Source organism: Cynoglossus semilaevis, chromosome 13 (assembly GCF_000523025.1).
Source record: "Cynoglossus semilaevis isolate Cse_v1.0 chromosome 13, Cse_v1.0, whole genome shotgun sequence".
Lineage (NCBI taxonomy): Eukaryota > Metazoa > Chordata > Actinopteri > Pleuronectiformes > Cynoglossidae > Cynoglossus > Cynoglossus semilaevis.
Genome location: NC_024319.1, coordinates 8,773,787 through 8,789,298, shown reverse-complemented (window position 1 = coordinate 8,789,298; position 15,512 = coordinate 8,773,787). Strand labels below are relative to the sequence as shown.

At 42.8% G+C, this 15,512-nt stretch overlaps 1 protein-coding gene across 7 annotated transcripts in view; it reads right to left on the bottom strand.

Moving 5' to 3' along the window:
• The window catches only part of creb5b (cAMP responsive element binding protein 5b), a 48,098-nt gene that overhangs the window by 29,472 nt on the left and 3,114 nt on the right, over nt 1-15,512 (bottom strand). For 6 of the 7 annotated variants that reach the window (XR_003051577.1, XM_008323379.3, XM_008323381.3 and 3 more), the window contains exons 2-5: nt 12,727-12,804; nt 12,176-12,269; nt 9,228-9,349; nt 6,954-7,111 (exon numbers count right to left, since the gene is read on the bottom strand). Coding sequence is in view for 6 of the 7 variants with exons in the window: in XM_008323377.2 (XP_008321599.1) it covers nt 6,954-7,111; nt 9,228-9,349; nt 12,176-12,269; nt 12,727-12,804 (452 nt within the window). In the remaining variant the exon portion in view is untranslated. Of the gene's footprint in view, nt 1-6,953; nt 7,112-9,227; nt 9,350-12,175; nt 12,270-12,726; nt 12,805-12,928; nt 13,164-15,512 lie in introns of those variants that run through there. The other variant, XM_008323380.3, reaches the window with a different exon arrangement.

Genomic DNA, 15,512 nt, shown 5'->3' with positions numbered 1-15,512 from the left:
CTCCTCGCCGGGTGAAGTCACTGCGAGCTCTTGGTAGACACAGCAGCTAAAACTTTTGAACGTAACCAAAACAGCCCAGGGCAGAGTTCCAGACGTTGGAGGAGACGGTGGTGCAGTCGCCATGGGAACAGAGGTAAACACGGGGAGAAACAAGGGCCTCAAACAGCTTACAGCTGCCTGGCTCTCTGAGTAAACACTACACAGGACCTGCCCCTGATTTACTGCCTTTAATCACTGGTGGGAGGAGAGTGCCATGGGGTTTGGACTGAGGAAATAATACGAATCTGATCAAATAAATCAGCGCTAATGGCTTACGACACCGGCTGACTTTTATTAGTGGGCTACAGCAAGGGATTGATGCTGGGAGGGTGCAGCCCAGCCACGGCACTGGGATGGGGTGTCTGTGCCCCAGGGAGTCTCCCTGGTTGAGTAAAGCCATGCCAAGGCACCGTTGAGGAATGGCAAACAGTGAGACTTCTTGGCCGATCTGCTGCTCTTTATTCACTATCTATGAGTCTGGAAAAAACACCGGTCTGTGTTTCATCTCAGCAGATCTATAAAAGCCGTGTCATTCCATTCCAATCAGGAAACACTTCAGCAACAAGGTGATTTGGTTACAACAAAACCTGACGTCTGTCATCAACACCTGTCGTAGTATTTGGAATATCACGCCCTCTTCACTCCTCCTCCTCCTCCCCGCTGATCTACTACATTTTTTTTCATATCTCTTCCTCCACGTCTGCCACCTGACTCCCGTCTTCGTCTCACCCCTTCTGTCTCCCATTCAGTTTTCCACCTGTGCATTCCTGTCATAATCCCAGTGTCATTTCCAACACCTTATTGTTCCGAATCCACACACTTCAGTCCAAACAGGATCTCTTACTTTCTTTCTTTCTCTTTTTCCATGTGCAGACATGTCTTTCATCTCCTCCTCCACCCGAGGAGCCTCTTACATCTTGTGCCCCCCCGATCTGTTCACTCTATTATTCTAATTTTTCATTTCCCCTCCATTATTTACCTATGTAACCCCCCCTCCCCCTCCACCATCCACCTTTGATCCCATTCTTCCCCTGCTCCGTCCACCTCTGATCCGCCTTTTCCACACTTGGCCAAGTTGTGATTCCTTGGCTCCCCAGAGCTGTGATACATGTCCCTGTGTGTGAGATGCTTGTGCTTGAGCCTGCATGTGTGGTGGCCCCGGGGCAGGGATGACACAGCCCTGCTGGAATGAGAGGGAACAGAGTCTGGGCGTTCCTCTGCAAACGCACTATTAAACCCACTGCAGTACACAATGAGCTCATCTTAATTCAGGTCAGATGTACATCCTGTGTTTCCTCTCTTTCTCTCTTTTTTTCTTCTTCTTTTTTGTTGTTGTTAGTGACATTGTATACCTTTGTTTTACCTGTGTTTACTCGCACTTGTGGTTTCTCTTCACTGCTAAACCATCGTGCCAATTAACAGACCTGACATTTTCAACTCAAACATGGAGGTGGAGGACACATGTTCCTCCACTTGGGGCGGGTGTCGCTCCTTATCAGCTACAAATCTATATCTATATCTAACTATAAATACTAACAAGTGGAACTCTACTCTGTTATGGTATCTTCTTTTTTTTTGTACATGACAAAAAAATATAAAAGTTAGTGCATCTGTGGATCAAACTGACTGAACCACAGTGTGAGGTCTGTCTGTCAGACACCCTTTCCTCCTGCAGGTGGAGCTGATTAGTGTCATCACACTCACCTGTGACTTTGTCATTAGTCTGACTGGTGTCACCTGGTGCCCAGGGTATATAAACCTCTCTGTCCCTCACTCTGTCTCCATGTTGGTTTGTGTTTGGTGTTCATGCCTTGATGTTCTGCTCCTTGTTCCTGTGAGTTTTGTTATATTTGCACTTTGTAAATAAGTTTGCTTCCTTCCTGTTTCCTCTACATGGCAAAACATCACAGCAAGAAGACAACTGTACGCATGTACTCAATTACTTAATGTAGGAATGACTCCTGTTATTATGTACTGGACTAGATTCCAGTATAAGTCACTTCTGCTACTAAAGTGTCTCAATGCTCTGGACTCAAAGTGAGCGTGACATTTATCTGATTATCTGAAAAGACCAACACCAGGTCATAACACAGATGATGTGGAGAGATTGAACCCTGAGGCTGTATTTAAGGATCACCAGAAAAACACAGTCTGTGGTCTGATGGTTTCTGAGGGGTTTTTTTTGTGGGTGGGGTGGCCAAAGATGAAAAATATTTACCAGACTGTTATCAATTAAAATTCAGATCTGGTTCTTTCTGGATCTTCACCAGGACCACAGGCCGTTCAGCAGTTCAGGGTTTATATCCAGTAAGAAAAAAGTGACAAAACCAAACTTGTTCTTTTGGAGTAATTTAGTTGATCAGTTAAAACCAACTTGTCATAAATAACCGTATTGAACGATGAGTAAACACAGGAAGTGTGACTAAATTTGTCCCAGGTTAGATTGTCTTCACACATTGGCCTCCGCCTGCAGAGCAGCCCAATATATTTGTGCTATTTACCTTGAAGGGAAATGTAAGCCAGGACCACAGAGATAATGGTAAAGGAGGTGTGAAAATGTTGGTGCATTTAAAAGCAGCATGGGAAATGAAACCCTCGCCTTCTACTTCCTTCACTACTTCTCACAGAGATGAGACACTGATGAGGTGGAGCACAGGTTGAAGTTTGACAGAAAATGATCAATTATTACATACACGTCAATTAAAACTTCACTGACCATTATTATAAATGCTGTAATTCCTTAAAAAAACACTACAAGATCTCTGCCCCTCACTTTGAGAACCACTGCATACACACATGTAAACTTCCACCCATATATCGATGGATAGATACATACATTGTATAATACATGTATACACACGTATACATATATTTGTGTGTATGTAAATACACGGATACTTCAGTACAATCAATACCACTAAAATACAGTTTTCTCTTGGTGTTTATTGGCCGAACGTCCAAAACCACCTCAACACTTCTTCCTTTCTCTCGGGTTTTTTCTTCTGCCTATATTTGTCCATGTATGTTTCCTGTACACAGCCCGAAAGGTCAAAAAGTGGGCCACACGGACATGTTAGCTGAAAACACCACTATGACCACATCGTAGCGTACTTATTCAATAAAGCGTTGACCAAATGTTCAAATCTAGATGACTGAATGAATCATCTGAACGACTCCCCGCTCACATTTAACTGATCTTCGTTTGTGCCGATCGTTCTACGTCATGGAAACAAACGGGTGAATTCCTCCGTTAAGGCCAAAGTGGGAGACTGTAATTTTTAATTCCCGGTGCCCACACCCATCTACCCACACATCTCCTCTTACAAGTCAAAAGGTTGAGGTTTGCACAGAATGTTGTCTCTCACGTGGTTGACTCGTAATGTCCAACGAGTTTAACTCTGACACAACTCAGTGCCAGATGTTTAGAAATGAGAAGCAGAGAGCATTCGAATCTGGTGCAGGTCGCTCGGCTGCGCATGATCTGATGGCCGTGACATTGGGATCTGCTGGCTCTTTCTTATGCCTGATTTTAACACTGGTTTGTGTCACTTCAGATCCCCAAAGAGTTTGTCTGGGGACTCAGAGGGAGAAGAGAGAGAGAGAGAGAGAGAGGGAGGGAGAGGGAGAGGTCATAGAAACAGAGAGAGATAGAGCGTGGTCCTCAGGTTTCACAGCTGTAGGCCCAGATCAACCCAAAAGTAAATGGACTTGAGGAAAGCCAATCCTAATTGAATCCAAGCCTCAAAGCTCTTTAGTAAACATTGCGCAGCAATGAAAATGACTTGTTATCCTAATTCACTGTACGCTCACACTGCAGCGGAGAGGAAGATAAATAAAACCAAGGAAACAGATGTGAGATCAAACTGATTTGGTTTGGTGAATTTTGTCTCATTAGAAGATTTATTCGCCGCTCGGCTCCATCAACTGAGTCAAGAGTGAACGCTTTGTCTGAAGAAAAAAAAAGAAAGACATAAAATCACGGTCCAAAGACCTGTATGAGAGTTCACTTCTAAATAAATGTGTTCTGAAAGAGTCCTGACACATTGAAGCCCATGGTTGTTAAACATACGGCCCGCGGGCCAAAACCGGCCCACTTAGTGTTTCATTCTGGTCCACTTGATGACTTTTGAATTTTGATTTATCTAATGTACTTTTTTGTGTGAAAACAAAGGGGGAAAAGACCTTTTGTTATATATGATAATTATGTCATGATTGCACTCGACACCTAATTATGTTGCATGCAACCCCTGAACCAAAGTGAGTCTGACACCCCGGCCATACTTGAATGAGTTTCAAAAGAGCCATCGTCACAGCTGAATGACTGATGATAACAGAGCTGTTCTACTGTTAGCTTATGAAGTGTCCAGCGTCTTACATATTAAGGAAGTTCCTGTGGAGAACCCGTGTACACGGAGCCTTTGGTCTGCTCTGATGGCTTCCTGTAGAAGCAGCGCGTCTTAGTGGAGGAGTTTCCTCCGTGCCTTTTCCTGCTGCTGCGACTATTTCCCCACGTCGTCTCCGCGGGCTAATCTGCTCATTCCGTTTAAATGTTCAGCTGTTGCCATTGAACTGCCGCTGCAGTTTATTTTATTCATTCATCTTCTAACACTCACTCTGGGGGCGGGGGCGCTGGAGCCCGGTCCAGCAGTCATTAGCTGAGGGTGGGGTACGCCTTGGACAGTTCCCAAGTCCACGAAGGGCCACATATCGAGACAAATAACCATTCACACTTAACATTCATACCTATGGTCAATTTAAGAGTGTCCAATTAGCGTAATACTGCGTGTTTCTGGACCTGTGGAACGAAGCCAGAGTACCTGGAAAAGCCCCCGCAGTTTTGGCACAGTCAACTGCAGCTCAAGGACCGTCTTAAATAATGCACAACTAATAAATTCAGCAGGGACTTGTGCCCCATTCTGTGGCTGAAAACCACCAGCACACAGCAAACAGCTCTGTTTTCCAAGTGGTTTTTAATGTTGGTGAGCAGTAAAAGCGCCAGTCTCTCCGCAAATGTGAAATGTGAATGTAAGTGATCATTAGGAACGGCAAAGGGCCGCGCTCCAGCCAGGTACGGAGTCTTAATGACAGGTAAACTCAGGTGAAGTTTCTGTTACTGGCAGTGATTGCTGCTCCTCCACAGGGGATGAAATTCCACCCCCGTCCTGAACAAAGAGCCTGACAGAGTGTCAGTCAGGCTTAGTGACGGGCCTCCCATCCAATATTCACCAGCTCCTCAAGTTGTAAATCTACACAGCACAACCTCAGCGCGGTGCCGTCCTGTCACACGGACACATCTCAATGTCTGACCAACGTGTCACAGGTCTGGTTTACAGTAACAAAGCCCTGGCACAGGCCCGAAGGTGGCCGCACTGAATGGATAATGAGGCCAAAAGAGATTCTCCATGGAAAGAATGATGAGTTAGGAGTGTCGTGGCATTCAGGTTTTCAAACAGGTAGGAATGTGGTGTCATGATATATTGTCTTCTAAGGAAACATACTTTAAACCTCCGATACAATGCATGTGTGAGTTGCACTGGGTGAACCTAAAATGCATTGGCAAGCAACAAAAAAAATGACAAGAATAAATTCATAATGCCACGGCAGAATAGACAAAAAAGTAGTATTAAAACATAATTCTTATTAATAATTAAGGATATGTATATTCACAGATTTGCAGAAAAGTATTCACTTTCTTCGACTTTCCACTCACTGAACTGCTGAAAGCGTTGCTAGTAATTTAAGCTCGTCAATTCAACCCAAATATACCCTAAAAACATTGCAAAACTTTTGCGAAATTTGAACCAAAGATACACAAAAACAATTGGTAAAAGTACAAAGTCTGGCCCCTGGGTAGAACGTCTTTATACTCCATCAACTAAAGGTAAAAGACAATGCAGCATCCTACACAGGTTCCAGTCCATGCGTAAAGACTTTTTTTTCCTTCTTTTGACTGTATTTATTCACCTGCTTGCCGAGGTGTGAAAGGCCCTGCAGCTCCAATGTTGTTCCTCACATTCCCATACAGTGAAAAGAACTATTTCGGAGCATGAAATGCTAAACCGCTGTAAAAGCAGCCACGGCTGCGGCTTCAACAATGACCTCATCACGTCCTGTGGGACCCTCTTCGGCGTGCTGTGCTGTGGGACAATACTGAACCAACAGCAAAACACAGATCCCCAGCCCCATGTACACTGCTGCACATGTAACAGAACACTGACATTACCTCAGAGACTGAGGCGCGATGACAATCGGCGTGGACATAAAGGGCCGGCCTGAGGCTGCAGATAGAACAGGGACGCTCTTGAGGTTACACACAAATCACCGCGCTCCACACACACTTTTCACTGGCTCAGCAGATATTCACACTGTTTGTGTCGCCACCAAAGAAAACTCCCACGACTCGGGTTCTAACATGTTTCTTCTCCTAACGTTTCTGGGAGGGATGTCCGATTATATCGGCCGACAGATATAACCGGCCCGATATTAGCGTAGTTATTTAATCTCGGTAAGAATCGTTATCGGTTTTTCCTGCGATAACGCAATTCTTGGGTTTCGTCAAATGACGTGTGCCCTAAAATTAGTTTTGGGGATGAACGGCTGTATATGAAAGTGAAAGTCACTAGAGGGCAGCATTGCAGCTCATTTAATTAATCTATTTTAATATTCAGAGGATTGTATGCAGAATGCTGGTGCCAGCAACTCATACAGTGGTTTGTACAGATAAATGAATAAATATTACCAGGTTTATACCGGTATCCACGATATCTGAATCAGAAATTAAGTGTTTTTTATACCGGTATCCGCGATATTTGAATCAGAAATTAAGTGTTTGGACAAAACCAAAATATTGGATATCGGCAAATAGTGAATATCGGAGATCCTTAGCTTTCGTCGGAGTTTTCTGATCCACTCACCCTATCTGTCTGTTGGTGGATGGAGCCTGAGTGATGACGGAGCTGGACTGAGGGGAAGGCAGGGCCTGCTGGATGACTATGCTGGTATCATGGTTGCCCATCCGTGAGTGGGACTGCTGGTGCTGACCTTGGCCTCCCTGGCTGTGCAGCTGGATGTTCTTCAGAGGAGAATGGAAGGAAGAGAAACACAGAAAGCATTATGTTTTTGCACAGGCTTCAAATGGAGTCATTTTTATTTTTAGTTTTGTTTTCACCACCACAGAAACATTGACAGTTTTTGGCCGTTGGTTTTATGCAGCCATTTTAACTGGTTCAAAACATTTCATCTGCAAGTTTTTCCTGAACTACTCTGAGGAGAGAAGAGTGGTAATAAAAATGTCACTCACATATTATTGTTGCTCATCACTATAGTTTGGTACACTGGTGTTATAAAATGTAATGTTGAACTTTATTGATCCCACACTGAGGAAATGCTTGGGTTTTAAACTACTGTACGGATACCACTTCAAGAAACGACAGCAGACTTCCCAGAAATGTTATTAAAATGTATTTTTGTTATTGGCTAATTCACTGGAACATGTATTGAAATGGCAAAAGGAAAAGTTTTAGTGTCAGACTTAATTATTTGTCTTAAGAGGAAAAGTTTCAGTGTCAGACTTAATTATTTGTCTTAAGCACAAACAAATGTCGCCTTGAAAACGCTCTAATCCAATCCATGTTCTTTGACAAACACATGGTTGTGCATGATATTAGAGATACTACGAAACACTTCCTGGTACTAAATACTAAAAGACACAAAAGACACAAACGAATACAGAATGAAAAAAAAAAAGGGGATTCTTAGAATTTACTTTTGTCGCCCTCTACAGTTAGACAACCTGTAAAATGAAGGCAGGAGTCGCAAAAAGTTTTTTGTCTAAAATACATCAGGATACGTTAAGTTGCGATGTGGTACAATACTGTACTAACTATACGACGCGATACCATACAATACAATTAGCGTAGTCTGATAATATCTGTAAGAATTGTTATCGGGTTTTCCACTGATAATGAAAATCTGATAACCGATGCCTGGGTTTCGTCAAATGACGTGTGCCCTAAAAATAGTTTTGGGGATGAACGGCTGTATATTACAGTGAAAGTCACTAGAGGGCAGCATTGCAGCTCATTTACTTAATCTGTTTTAATAATCAAGTGATTGTGTGCAGAAAGCTGGTGTCAGCAACTCATACAGTGGTTTGTACAAGCCTACATCGGATATCGTCAAGAAGTTAATATCGGACATTACTAAATACAATACGATTCCATATGGTACGACACAATACGATACAATTTATGCATTCGCACTCCATACACTGTAAGTACAACTACACTCAATTTAGAGATAAATAAAGTAATACCACAAAAGACCGAGACCCAGACACATAAATCATAACTCGCTTCTATTTCTCAACTTATTTTACATATATTTAGTTCAGTTTGTCGTTCCCTCACATTTCAACACTTCCTCCTCTTATCTCTACCTATTGTGCTTTGCACGTCTTGCTCGGACTCGCCTCCTGCTGACTTAGCAGAGCCTCCCATCATAAACCACACAGGCTCCAGAGGCTAGACATGGCATGACCTGAGCAGAGCTGAGTGGAGCGCAGCTTCACAGCCAAGCCTCCCAAACGACAGCTTAACCGCCGCGAACGCTGCACATCTCCCCAGACGTTGGATAAGCAAGTCTGTCTTGTGGTGTTTTGACGAGCACCTAGGTCTCAGGTGTAGCTGCCGCGGGGCATTTCCATTGGACATAAATGGCCAGGTCTTTTGTCCAATGTCAAAGCTCTGCTAATCTGCTCAGGTGCAAGAATGTCTGGTCAAGTCTTTTATTACCGCTACACAAGTCACCACAGTAGTCTGTCTTTAAGTCTAGAGGGAACAAGACTCCCTGAGAGAAGACAGGAGACGTGTTTGAAACTAAAGATGGAGGAATTGATCTTTTTTTCTCTCCTCGCTGTATCTGCGGCCCCACACAGTCAGTCCTTATCGACGCGGAGCAGATAAGAATCAGATGGGCAGCGTGTGGTTAAATGACGCGTAGGTGGTTTGGACTATTTCAAGTACGTGCGTTAGCCAAAGTTTCATGGCCTGTTATTGTCAGATGATGGTGGTGGATAACAGTTCACAGGTGCATGACCTAACCTCTGTGGGTGTCTGCGGCTCTGGCTTCAACATCACATGAGTTTGTTTGTTTTTTTAGATAGATTGTAGTGTGTAACTCTGCAGTACCCGTTTACTGTCTTCTTCTTCCTGGGCCTTGCAGAACTCCTGTTCGATGGAGCAGTCCAGGTCACTGAACAAACCCACCTCCTCACAATTCTTCAAGAAACGTGTCGGTGTGGGCGTTTGGTCTGGAAAACAAGGAGAGACGTGCGGTTTAATGTTTGTTTTGGTGATAGTAGAGCTTGTCATTTTGCACTTTCAAAAACACACATTCACGCGTATCGTTGAGCCTGAACGTCACGACAACATCAAAAAACGTGTTTGTTAACAGCACACACTGTACCGTAGAGTTTTAATGAATTCCAATCTTTTCAGGTCGGTGCTGAGTGACAGACACATTTGCATGTAACAATGTAACAGATCTGCCAGGTCACATGACTTGACTAAAGTCCATGTACTATGTTTTACTTTGATGTGTGCCACCCAGAAAGACAAAATGTCAGGTGAGAAAATAACTTTGGGAATTCACTGGAAATTCTTATTCAACAGACAGAAAATAATTTTCAAGTGTTGTTTTATTCTGTTAGTAGGTGGAATTTCTGGATGTTAAAACTTGGCTGATCGTGAGTCGTGATGTGCCAAACTGCAGGTAGAACAGCTGAGCAGACGCACTCTACACGTTTAAGCCGCTCTGAAATGCTAATATCGGTTTACTCATCAATCAAAGATTTACTCTGGGTGACAGTGGATCAGGACATAAATCAACCTCCACTCAGAGAATCCCAGACTGCGTACTGTGAAGTGTTGTGAGTAAACGCCAAGAGCAGATAAACGCTTTGTACAAACAATATGACAAATGTAACGACACGCGGTGGAGGATTTGAAAGTTAAAACTTTGACATCCCTGAACACAGAGGACTTTAATGGTCCTTTAGTCCAGTGATCCACAACAACTTCATCATGACACATTAGTGCGCTGTCAGAGGTACACAGGTGCACCATGGTAAATGATCCCATTTATTTATCCCAAATATACCCATTCCACTTAATTGGTCTAAAAATATGTTTTATTTCCTGCAAATAATTAGAGCCATTTCAATACTGCTCCAATTTTCCATAACCTCTCAATGTGAGTTTGGCTTTTCAAACATTTTATAAATGCCAAAAAAAATTACTAAAAATAGAGAGAGACTCAGAGTTGAAGATCTCTGTGTCTTTCTTCAATTCCACTCTGAAAAATAAATACTAAATACTAATAAAAAGAAATACTCTGTGTGTAGATTATGTGTAAATTGAAACTAGAAGATCATTATATTTCATATAGGTTTCATACTCTGTGTGTAGATTATGAGTAAACTGAAACTAGAAGATCATTATATTTCTTGAAATATACATTTTAGACGGTTTTTGTTTGGGGCTGTGCCTTGACTCAAACAAGTTTGGGAAACACTGCTTTATTCCATCTCACAGGAGGCTGATCTTAAAGAACTTCTCTAAGATCAGAGAACGAGTCTCAGGAAGTGTTTACGAACGCAGTAATAGACAGTACTACATGACAACGACTTTCTAGTGGGCCATACCTGCTCCATGGTTTCCTGTCCCAGATGTAAACCTTGTTTACTGCGTTTCTGCCAAACATATGAAACCTCCAGCACATTCAGCAGCTGTTCCTGCTCTCAGCCATCAGTCTTTACCCGTGTTACGATCCTGCAGAGGTCGTCACCCTCTGATGAATGTACACCTTTTACCCACCATCCAAACCTGTTCCCAGTTAACCTCCTAATTGCGGAGCCTGCCCCACCGTTATTCGTCTGACCTTTCCAATCTTACTCTTTCTTTCACTAATATTAACTAATGGAATCAAATAAACACCAAAGTTAAAAAGTAAATATACTTAAAGAATTTACCAAGTGGATTAAACCCAGTCAACTCAGAGTCCAACGTGAGATGAAGGATACTGCTCTAAAAACATCTTCCGCGGCAGAGATAATAAAGTTGACAGCCTCATTTCAGCTGATGAAGTACAGAGCCTAACTGCTGAGTGGAGGGGGGGTTGGGGTGAGGGGGGGGGGCTCATTTGTTGAACTTGGTATTCCGCTTGACATTGTGGGGGTGCTCACAGATCGGGTTTCAGACAGTTGAAGGTGATTGTGGGATCAGGCTTGTTTTAAAGGCTAAAAGCATACTTCATGGTCTGTTTATCCATCCTGACTAGACTGAGGATTGACTTCAACTTTTGACATGACCTGTGTACCCAAAATACATTTGACTGCAAGCATACTTCATTTACAAATAAAGAGGTTTTAACTTTGAGTAACCAAGGTTTGAAAGTAAAAAAAAAGCTACATGTTCAACTCTGCCTAAGTTCAAGGTCACAGAAAGAGAAATAGTCCGACCTGTGACTCAGACAAGAGGACACCTGGCCTAGAAAATCTGATCCTCCCGTCCACTCAGTGTAAATAATAAAGAAGACGCAATCTCAACGGCGTGGCCGGAGCTGCACACAGTGCCGTCTAGTGTGGCATGGACGGCTCTGGGAACGGAGACCTGGATGTGTAGATAAGCTACATGTGTGTAGTACGTGGAAAATACTGCAGTCTGGACGGAACAGATGGGAAGGTTCGACGTCAGCACGTCAACATCTCCCTCTGGTACCAATAAAATACTCTGACTCTGATTTTAAAATAGTTACAAGATGTCACCGTACAGAGAGATGAGGACTAATGCTGCCTCTGATGAAAAGAAATTGCACAAAGCAACAGGGAAACGAAATTGTACTTGACGTACTTCTGTTCTACATCAGCGTCTGCTCTCGTTGGACTCCGCCGTATGAATCAAATGAAGCTGAGCTCCGAGGAAGCACGTGTCGTGTAATTTACATCACTGTAAACAACCAGCGCGGACACACCATAAAGTTTCTTGATGACAGATGAGTGAGCCTGCGGGTGAGTCACGGAGGAACACACCTGCAGGAGAAGCACGGGTTCTCTGCGGACCCTGACGCTGCAGCTCACCTGATAACATGTTGTCGTTCTTTATGGAGGGAAACTTGAGGGTCATTTCATGTTTGTGTCGGTGTATCATCAGGTGGTCCTCCGTCGGGAAGCGCTGTAAGATGTTTGAAAAAGCAGAGGTGCAGATCAGGAAAGTTGTTTTAGAATTAATCTATTAAGTGATTGCATTGCAATACCTCACCACCCCACTGTTTACTGATTGCATTGCAATACCTCACCACCCCACAAGGGGGCGAGGCTAGGTTCTTTTAATCATTTTGGGTTTCTGTTTTTGTTTTTTTTTTAATGGTCTTATTGGTTCCCAACCTGAGGGCGGGCTACTTCCGCCAGGTTTGCACAGAATGTGCAACAAATGACGATATTTTTGAACACAGTATTGCATGAAGTTATGACGTGGTAATTACTCTTTTGATAAACTAAAAACTCCAAAATGATGCAGAAAAGGTCAAGGTGTTTTTGACACGGCAGACACTTTTACTACACCTTTTCATATCCCACACACACACACACACACTGTGGGTTCGGCTGCTGGATTGTCTTGTCGCTGTTACCTGAGAACAGCCAGGAGCGTTGCACACAAACGGCCTTTCCTGGTCTGAGTTCATCACTCCGCTCGTCTTCTCATAGGACTGCAAAACACAGAGAAGGAAGAAAATAAAATAAGAAGTTTTGTGCGTGCCAGAATCTTCTCTAGCAAATAACTCACTGATCTGGTAACAATAACCGCTCTCATCTGCCTCACTCCTAATTTACCTGAATGTGAAGGTTAAATACGTCTTTCAAGTTTCAGCCAAGAACAAAAAGCTCAACATGTGACCAAGAAAAGAAGTGGAAAAAGTCCAGCCCTGCCCCAGGGTGAGGTGACAGTCAGTCACTGCTCCTGTCAAAAGTGTCTTTGGAATAATCCTGAGGAGGAGACAGAATGTGACCGACTGTCCTCCTGTGTAGGACTGGAACGTAAAACTGGACCAGATATGGAAAAAAACAAAAACAACAACAATGCAGTCCTGCTGCGTCTTCTAGTACTCATAATCAAAAGAAAGATAATGATCAAGACAAATAAAAAGATGTTGGACTGAAAGAGATGAACATATTTTTTTTTTAATAAAATAAAAGCACATTTCTGGCACTGTAAAAAAGACTTTAAAACATGTAGCTCTAAAACTTCAAAAAATAAACCTGATTCATCACTAACTCTGTGATTCAATAATTAACAAATGAGATGAAAACCCAGATCTTCGACACCAAACGACAGCAGATGGAACATGGAATAATGTGAAGCAACATTGACAGACGTCTGATTTGGCAGTTCCTCTCAGAAAACATCTTCATCTGTCGGCAGGTGGTATTGAACATGCATGGAGCGGCTCGGGGGGGGGGGGGGGCATGAAGAGCTCATGAGTTGATTAGAGCCATAACTGCTCAATCAGTGAGGGTCATGTGACATATGATCTATTTGGATATTTGATGGAAGATGATTTTTTTCATCTCAGTGTTAAAACTATTCTTTAATTAAATAATTAAAAAAATACTTTCTGTTTAGTTTATTTTTTATTTTTTTAATGTGAATCTTAATCATTATTTTTTTATTTTTATCCTGTTGATATAAGGATAAAAGTCAAAGTATGAGTTTCTTTGAACTCTTGTGTATTTTATATACTGTATATGTGACACACCAGTGTTTTAATGCTTCAAAAATGTTAAGAGGGGAATGGGCAAAAAACAGAGAATCATTTTCACCTGGAGTGTTGTTGGTTTCAGATGCAACATTTTTGAAGTATTAACACAGAAGTGTCAGAGTTACATTACTCTAAGGCAGAGGTTCTCCGTTGAATTTCCATCACGTCCTCCTTGGGGACAGAAATGGGCCCACCCACGGGGTCCGCCCCACTACTTGAGAAGTACTGCTCCAAGGAGACTTGAGCGTGGCCAGAACTTTTACTTTTGGGTGTGAATACAGATTTGAAATGTTTTCTCCTTCTTTGTCGTTTTAAACAGTGAATGCTGCGTTAATAAAATATACAAAAGGTTAAAAACACCACTGTGAGGGTGAGAACGTCTTTGACAAGATCAGATCTGATCGAATAAATCAGGGTCAGTCAATACGTTTGGGGAACTGGTCAATGTTGGAACAGCTGCACTCGTGAATGACATTTTTTACATGAACCGAAAGTAAAAACGAAGCTGTTCCTACAACAGAGGGTTTATGTGTTTGAATAAATAAAGGGTTTGACATGATCAGCAAATTCAGTGATGATTCATTCTTTAAAAAAAACAGATTTCAGTCAACGAATAATGACTCCGTTTACAGCAGACTTTCAGAATTTGTGTTTTTTGTTTGCCGTTTTATCTCCATTAGGGGTCGCCATAGCTGTAGCCACGGTCATTTTGGCACCGATTCTATTAAGGTTGACATGAAACCACCTTTTCATGTCTGATACTGACACTAGAACCTGGATTATCTGGAGATACAGATACTACTGCAGTACTTTCTTTTCTTTTCTCTCAAATAACAGATAAAAAAACCTAGTTGTTCAGTACGGCTGCTGCTTCGTACTATCAGAACTATATCTGAGTATTATTAGAACTAAATCAATCCCTTCTCAACAGGACCAGCACAGCCACAGGGTCTACCCCACCGGTGTGCACATTCAGCCCCCGAGCCTTATCTTTGACCTGCAGAACTCTTATTAACTGTACACAAACAAACAGACTCCATGAATCCTTCACCTGCGGCCGTCATCACTTCCTGAGACCTGCGACACGTCCGACCTCGAACCTGGGGCCACATGGCACGTGTTTGGAGCATGAATACCTTCATACACTGTGTACATGCGTCTGTTTCCTCAGCCACAGTCCAAACACTCCAATATTGTCTTATGCTAAGCAGCGCTGTTTTCCTAACAAGCTGTGCTTCATGACGAAGGCTGCAGAACAGGGTCTGGACAGGGTCTCTCTGTCAGACAGAAACGAGCCCTGCTCTCTCCTTCTGTCACCACGCTGACCCTCTGTCTTCTGCTGGGCCCCCTGACACTCACCTGGTCTCCAGTGACACAACAAACATGACCAGCACTGCTGGACTCAGAGGTTCAACCCAGAAGAGACCCCGGACGACGGCACATCCACATTCGTGAACTCAAATCTTTACATCTAATCTCAAAGGTTCCAGGCAGAATGAAACAATCGGGACGCTCTCTCTGATTGGTCCGAATGAAAACACTGATCCATCTTTGAGGAAAAATAATGCATGACTTTTTTTTTCAACATATGCAAAAAATTTAATTTTCACCTCCCTCACCCCGCGCTTCATTTCTAAAATGGGATTTAATCATTCCAG